This window comes from Oncorhynchus keta, chromosome 8 (assembly GCF_023373465.1).
Source record: "Oncorhynchus keta strain PuntledgeMale-10-30-2019 chromosome 8, Oket_V2, whole genome shotgun sequence".
Classification (NCBI taxonomy): Eukaryota; Metazoa; Chordata; class Actinopteri; order Salmoniformes; family Salmonidae; genus Oncorhynchus; species Oncorhynchus keta.
In genome coordinates, this window is record NC_068428.1 from 3,154,030 (window position 1) to 3,161,454 (window position 7,425).

General features: G+C 41.0%; 1 protein-coding gene across 1 annotated transcript; it reads left to right on the forward strand.

Annotated features, from left to right (window-relative positions):
- The first annotated feature begins 4,170 nt into the window (after window positions 1–4,170).
- On the forward strand, window positions 4,171–6,739 carry LOC118387168 (forkhead box protein A2-like). The gene is made up of 2 exons (XM_035775345.2): window positions 4,171–4,631; window positions 5,209–6,739. Exons 1-2 carry the CDS (start codon window positions 4,563–4,565, stop codon window positions 6,385–6,387), a joined length of 1,248 nt encoding a protein of 415 aa, XP_035631238.1. The 5' UTR covers window positions 4,171–4,562; the 3' UTR covers window positions 6,388–6,739.
- The last annotated feature ends 686 nt before the right edge of the window (window positions 6,740–7,425 follow it).

Below are 7,425 nucleotides of genomic sequence, written 5' to 3' on the forward strand. Positions count from 1 at the left end.
TGGGCGACACCTGGAGTGGGTGGAGACAAGCACAAAGACAGGTGAAACTGATCAGGGTGTGACAAGAAAGAAGACTGTACAGAATAAAAAATATTCCAAAACATGCATCCTGTTTGCAATAAGGCACTAAAGTAATACTGCAAGAAATGTGGCAAAGCAATTAACTTTTTGTCCTGAATACAAAGTGTTATGTTTGGGGCCAATCCAATACAACACATTACTGAGCACCACTCTCCATATTTTCAAGCATAGGGATGGCTGCATCATGCTATGGGTATGCTTGTAATCAAGGACTGGGTCATTTTTCAGGATAAAAATAAATGGAAAATTCTTGAGAAGAACCTGGTTCAGTCTACTTTCCACCAGACATTGGGAGATTAATTCACCTTTCAGCAGGACAATAACCTAAAACACAAGGCCAAACCTACACTGGAGTTGCTTACCAAGGAGACAGTGAATGTTCCTGAGTGGCTGAGTCAGAGTTTTGACTTAAATCTACTTGAAAATCTATGGCAAGATCTGAAAATGTTTGCCTAGCAATGATCAACACTGCTAGAGGTTGAAGAATTTGAAAAGAATAATGAGCAAATGTTGCACAATCAAGGTGTGGAAAACTCTTAGAGACTTACCCAGAAAGACTCACAGCTGCACTCGCTGCCAAAAGTGATTCTACAAAGTACTGACTTAAGGGTGTGAATACTTACATAAATGAGATATTTGTGTCTTTCATTTTCAATAAATTTGCTAAAATTTCGAAATGTTTTCAATTTGTAATTATGGCGTGTTGTGTGTAAGAGTGATAAGAAATATATATGTAATCCATTTTGAATCCAGGCTGTAACAACAAAATGTGAAATAAGTCAAGGGGTATGAATACTTTCAGAAGGCACTGTACATAACAATGGATCCTGTGAAATCTAAACTGTCTTCTGTTTCAACCCACAATATGCTTTCAATATGAAAAGGAGTATATTGGTGCATTAAGAGCGATGCTTTCTGTTCTAGGACCCTGTGTGTGTGTGTGTGTGTGTGTGTGTGTGTGTGTGTGTGTGTGTGTGTGTGTGTGTGTGTGTGTGTGTGTGTGTGTGTGTGTGTGTGTGTGTGTGTGTGTGTGTGTGTGTGTGTGTGTGTGTGTGTGTGTGTGTGTGTGTGTGTGTGTGTGTGTGTGTACAAAGAGCACGGTGGTCCAGCCAGCTAGTGCAATAACCGCTCTCCTTAGATCTGAAACAGCCGTCTCTTGTTCCCTTTCACCTTGGTTGTGTGTCCTCCCTGTCCCGCCGCCTTTCAGATTCGTCTCCAGGTAAACACACTGTGGCAGGCCGCAAACCTGCAGCCCACAGCCGTTGTCACAGCTGTACAGGATAAAGGCCCCGACCAAAGCCTCCCTCAATCTGGTATGTTTGCTGTCACTATAGGCAAATGGCAGCAAACATTTAGTGGTTTCGTCTCACACTGAAAAGACTCTTTATTAATCACTAGCTTTACCTCTTACCCTTGTGTTTCTTGAAAAGTTGTTCTGGGGGACTAGGGTGACTGGCAGAACAACGAATTAAGGCGGATTTTTAACTCCCTATGCCACAGTGGAAAACATTGTAATGAAACTGGCACATTCCTAGATTCCTACTCCCTGGATATTTATATGCATGTTATAGTTTGTACTGTTCTTTTATTTTCTTCTTTATCTTCTCTCCTTCTTTGGTCAATATGTGTTTTGGTCAATATAATGTGTTTTGGCCAATATGATGTGTTGCAATCTTTGAGAATGCAACACATCCACAGTCATAACTGACAGTTTGTTTTTTTCACTCAGAAAACACATAATTCACCCAATCAAATAGATTTCAGGGAATAACATTGAGCAGAGACAGATTGTAACAAATGTGCTAATGTTACTCTACGCCTAAAGTAATGATTGACTTGAAGGCCATTGTGGTGCCTTTATTGACACACTTTGTGATGAATCAGCCTCAGCGCATTTGATAGGAGCAATACACTTACAGTAGGCCACCAGATAGTACTGTATCAGTGCTTGTGAGAAGACCCTGGTTGACCTAACAGTCAACAGAACCCCTTAAGATAGTGTGAGGTCAAACAAGGTGATCTGAGATGAATGTTTACCTGTTAACTACCTATGTGGCAGCACTAAACCATTGTCACAAATTGTCATTGATGACAGGCTAAACAGTACCCTTAATAGAAGGGCATCCTAATGACTTCATAACACATTCATAAGCTATGCATATATATATATATATATATATATATATATACATTCATAAGCTATGCTTATGAATGTGTTATATATTATATATATATAACCGCATTAATAATTTGTTGACATTACAAATGTTGGTATACTTCTCATGAATCTGTTATGGCTTACAATACATTCTAACAAGTGTGCCTTTTTTTGTCGTGCCATTATTATCAGAATTATTATGAAGAGTCGATGATGGAAGTTATCACAATTAAAAATCAGATGTAAAATTCCTCCAACGCCATCATTTAAAGATTCCATCGCTGGCCTGTGCGCGTGTACTATAGTGTGTATTTGGCAAATACATTACCAGTTGAACTGCTCCATTAATATCACCTCGACAGTATCCTTGTTTTCCGTAGCTAGGTTTATCAGCGATTGCTGCAGATATCCATTCCAGCTCCAGTGATCAAACACGTTAGATAAACTTTACTTCTCTTGAAACCGGCATATCAAACATAGGGCATCAAGGCTGCAAGGCCTTCGAAAAAAAGTCAATAAAATGATGGTCCGACACATGAGTATAGAGACAGTGCTATGTTTGAATAATCTCTATTCTCCAAACAGCCACTAACTAAATCAGGGGAAATTAAAATAGGCATAGATCGTGTAAAAATGTGTGTTTGATGTGGTTTGAAATTGAGATTCTGTTGACAGTAAGTGTCTTTCAACGGGGTATGTATGGTAGTTGTAGGTAGTAGGTGCCAGGCGCACTGAGTAGACAAAACATTAGGAACACCTGCTCTTTCCATGACAAAGACTGACCAGGTGAATCCAGGTGAAAGCTATGATTCCGTATTGATGTCACCTGTTAAATCCACTTCAATCAGTGTAGATGAAGGAGAGGAGACAGGTTAAAGAAGGATTTTCAAGCCTTGAGACAATTGAGACATGGATTGTGTAATAGTGCCATTCAGAGGGTGAGTGGGCAAGACAAAAGATGTAAGTGCCTTTGAACGGGGTATGGTAGTAGGTGCCAGGCGCACCAGCTTGAGTGTGTCAATAACTTCAACGCTGCTGGGTTTTTCACGCTCAACAGTTTCCCGTGCATATCAAGAATGGTCCACTAATGCAGCCAACTTGATACAACTGTGGGAAAGAAGCATTGGAGTCAACATGGGGGGGGGGGGGGGGGTGCAACTCAACATTAGCAAGGTGTTCCAAATGTTTTGTTCACTCAGTGTACTTCTGAGTCAGAGCTCACATTGTCCACTGAAGTATTGTGTAATACACAACGGAGGTATAATAAAAATTCAAATGATGTAATTACATTAGTTGCGTTAACACTTAGAATTCAAGAGACAATTATGCACAATATTATGCCTATATGTTAATGATAACGATCCAAAATCTTACAACGTCCCTCGAGTTGAGTTGACCCTGAACATTTGTTTACGATGTTTCGAAATTCGAAATGCCTGCACACAATGTTCTACGAAGTTGTTCATTTCTGTCATCACCACTGGGTAGACTAGACTACCCTTATCGCCCCCTCACTCCAGAATTTAATCGATGCATGGACCCCTGGACTTATTGCTCAAATAAAAACATTCCAATGTTACAGTCGTCAATCGTTATTCAATATGGCCTAAATAAGTATTAAAAGTGGTGTTTTATAGTCACCCATAATATCTCCATTATCAATATGCCTTTTTATTATATCGATGTAGCATCGTGGTTTGGTGAAATAACTGGTTAGGAAATTCCTTGTTTATTTTGACAAAATGTTTGATTGCATGCTGAAACTGTCAAATGTGATAGGAATGCAAATGAATTTAGATGAGGACCACACTCCTTGAGAGAAATTAGAATACTCGGTCAGAAGATGACAAACCACATTCCTATAAGCCTTCTTAGAATTCAAAATTCCTTGTCTTTTTTTTTCTGGTGGAAAACAATCACATTTGACATATTGGATCGAATAGGTTTGCCCTTTTCAGACAGTGCAGGTGTACAACAGAGGGACAACGTAGGAGTCTAGTGCCTAGGTGTGAGCAGATTATTCAAATAGGGCATTGAATGAGTGAGGGTTGGAGGGTCGAGAGCCAACGCAACACATGCTGCTATACCACAGCAAGACGAGGAGCTAACGTCATTACAACTCTTGTCATCGTCATTCGCTTTACAACGTCTGAAGGCACTCCGGGCAGAGAGATACCCATGAACCAGTCCCCAGGCAGCACGCAGACTAAACGACCTGGGTTGCCTGTAGTCCCCTATCGGTTTTAGTGCCGTTTTTTGTCACTTAATCTTCTGCTGGGACTGAGAGAGGCTGTTGACGGAAATTGGTTTTGGACGGTCCACAATGCTAAGCGCTGTTAAAATGGAAGGACACGAGCATTCAGACTGGAGCGCTTACTACGGAGAGCCCGAGGTGGGTAGAGTTTATATATATATATATATATGCATTTTGCTGTCTATACAACTCAATATTATCCTTGAGATAATATTAACTTTGTGATCAAATATTGACTTGAGGCGCCATAGAAATCCTGCCGGATCTCTTCGCTCTCCTAACCAATATCTAGTGAGGATGGAAAGAACATTTACGAAATATATTACTTGAATCTTTATTATTTAGAACATCTAATTGAAACTTAAATGTATTTCTTATTATTTAATCGTAGCATATAATTTGCCTTTTGACTATGTATCGAATTACGCTATTAAGGAGCCTACAATGATCCCTTCGCCTGATAGGGCTACATTCGTTGACTATTTGTTCCCCCTTTATAAAATAGCTTTAGAATATTCTTTAGCATGTAGGTCTACATGCACTTCTTCACTGTTTGAACGTAATTGTTTGAAGTTGCAAATTAAGATTGGATATTTGGCCAACTGAAAAAAACGCATTTCTGTAGGTATAATTATTTCGAGGTGATTTTCATAGGTGTCTACTTTATTCACATTGTTAAAGATATTATTGACGTTGTGCACTCTTTTCTCGACAGTGCTATACCTCAGTTGGAAACATGACACAACACACCGGTTTGGGAATGAACTCGATGAGCACCTATATGAGCATGCCTGGAATGACTTCAACCAGCAACATGTCAGGCAGCCCCATGAACATGTCATACGTCAACACGGGTGTGAACCACTCCATGGCCGCGATGTCACCGGGCTCCGGAGCCATGCACAGTATGGGCGCAGGGATGGCGGGCATGAGCGCGGCGCTGAACCCGAACATGAGCCCCATAAACACCCCGTCTCCATCGATGAATGCCCTGACCTCCTATAATAATATGAGCGTTATGAGCCCCATGTATGGACAGTCCAACATAAGGTCAAGGGACCCCAAAACATACAGGAGAAGCTATACGCACGCCAAGCCCCCATATTCCTACATTTCTCTCATCACCATGGCTTTACAGCAATCTACCACAAAGATGCTGACGTTGAATGAGCTATACCAGTGGATCCAGGACCTCTTCCCCTTCTACAGACAGAACCAGCAGCGCTGGCAAAACTCTATCCGCCACTCTCTGTCCTTCAACGATTGCTTCCTCAAAGTGCCCAGGTCCCCGGATAAGCCGGGCAAAGGATCTTTCTGGACCCTTCACCCGGACTCAGGGAATATGTTTGAGAACGGCTGCTATCTCCGGAGGCAAAAGCGGTTCAGGTGCGAGAAAGACCTCGGCAGGGAGCCCGGGAAGAAAACTCCCGAGGGCGGCTCTAACAGCAGCCCAGAGAGCTGTAATGGAAACGAATCACCCCACCCCACCCCGTCCGTAAAAGACGTCAAGCGGACTGTATCTAACCCGAAACCCCGGCAGCAGGTAATGAGCCCCGCGGAGCACGCTCTCTCTCCTATCCCACAGACTCACCATCTTCTGTCTCAGCATCACTCGGTGCTCGTGCACGAAGCGCACCTGAAGCCGGAGCACCACTATTCATTCAATCACCCCTTCTCCATCAACAATCTAATGTCGTCGGAACAGCAGCATCACCACAAAATGGACCTAAAAACGTATGAACAGATGATGCAGTACGGCTATGGTTCACCGATGACAGGGCCGCTGTCCATGGGCTCAATGTCGGCTAAAACGGGCTTAGATGTTGCTTCTACACCCGCAGACACTTCTTACTACCAAGGTGTGTATTCGAGGCCAATCATGAACTCTTCTTGAATTTGAATCGGCATTCAATTAACTTTTTCTAACAATTACTATTTGTACATTTGTAAATTGGTCGTGTTTTTGTTTTATGGATCACCTTTTATGGACATTGGACATGGAAGGGACTGATTCAGTGTCATGTTCGTTCAGAGTATGTTGATATGTGACGACATTATTTCATACAGACACTTTTACATTAATTGAAGGCGTAACTGTGGGATTCACAGGCACCTCGGTATGTTACAAATTGTGAGATGTGCTCTGTGCTAATATCGTTTGTGTATCCCTTATAACTTAGGCTATAAGTTGTTAATGTGTATTCATGTAGCAAGCGAAATCTATATTAAAGTATTATTTGATATTACCTTTCTGTCTGCATTATTATATGGCAACCGCATAAGGTTAAAGGTTAATTGTGCAATAGGCTAACCATGATGAAACATTTTAAAAATATCGAACATCTTTAATTAAGAAAGACTAGCAGTTAGGTAAAATATAAAACAATGAAAGATTAGCAGCATCAATGAATAAAGAAATATGTCTGTATTTATAGGCCTACTTATAGGCCTCCACTATAGGCCTATATACTATTCAATAAGACAATATATCCAAATGCATATTTAGGATAAAGGTTGTAATTCTCGCCAAGAAAGTAAACGAAGACCACCACACCCCAAAATAATGCTTTATTCATTGTATTAAACCTAACATAACCACATTATTGTTATTATTATTATTATTTATAAAACGGGTTCGGTTAGTCTATTATTAACATGACATTTTATACAACGAAGGGGCGTTTTCCTCTGCACAATCTGACAATTCCCGAACGATTTCCCGTTGGTCATATGTCACACCCCACCAATCCTTCCTGAACCCCACCGTGCACCAACTATTTCGCAAATGAAAGCATGACATTTAAAAATATATATTTATTGTCACAAATACCAGATAGGTGCAGTGAAATGTGTTGTTTTACAGGGTCAGACATAGTAGTACAGCGCCCCTGGAGCAAATTAGGGTTAAGTGCCTTGCTCAAAGGTACATCGA

What these genes read in the sequence shown, in the direction of transcription:
- LOC118387168 (XM_035775345.2), top strand. Translation starts at nt 4,563, where the DNA reads ATGCTAAGCGCTGTTAAAATGGAAGGACACGAGCATTCAGACTGGAGC. An exon ending in CTTACTACGGAGAGCCCGAG is followed by an intron (nt 4,632 to 5,208) that starts GTGGGTAGAGTT and finishes TTTTCTCGACAG; the next exon opens with TGCTATACCTCAGTTGGAAA.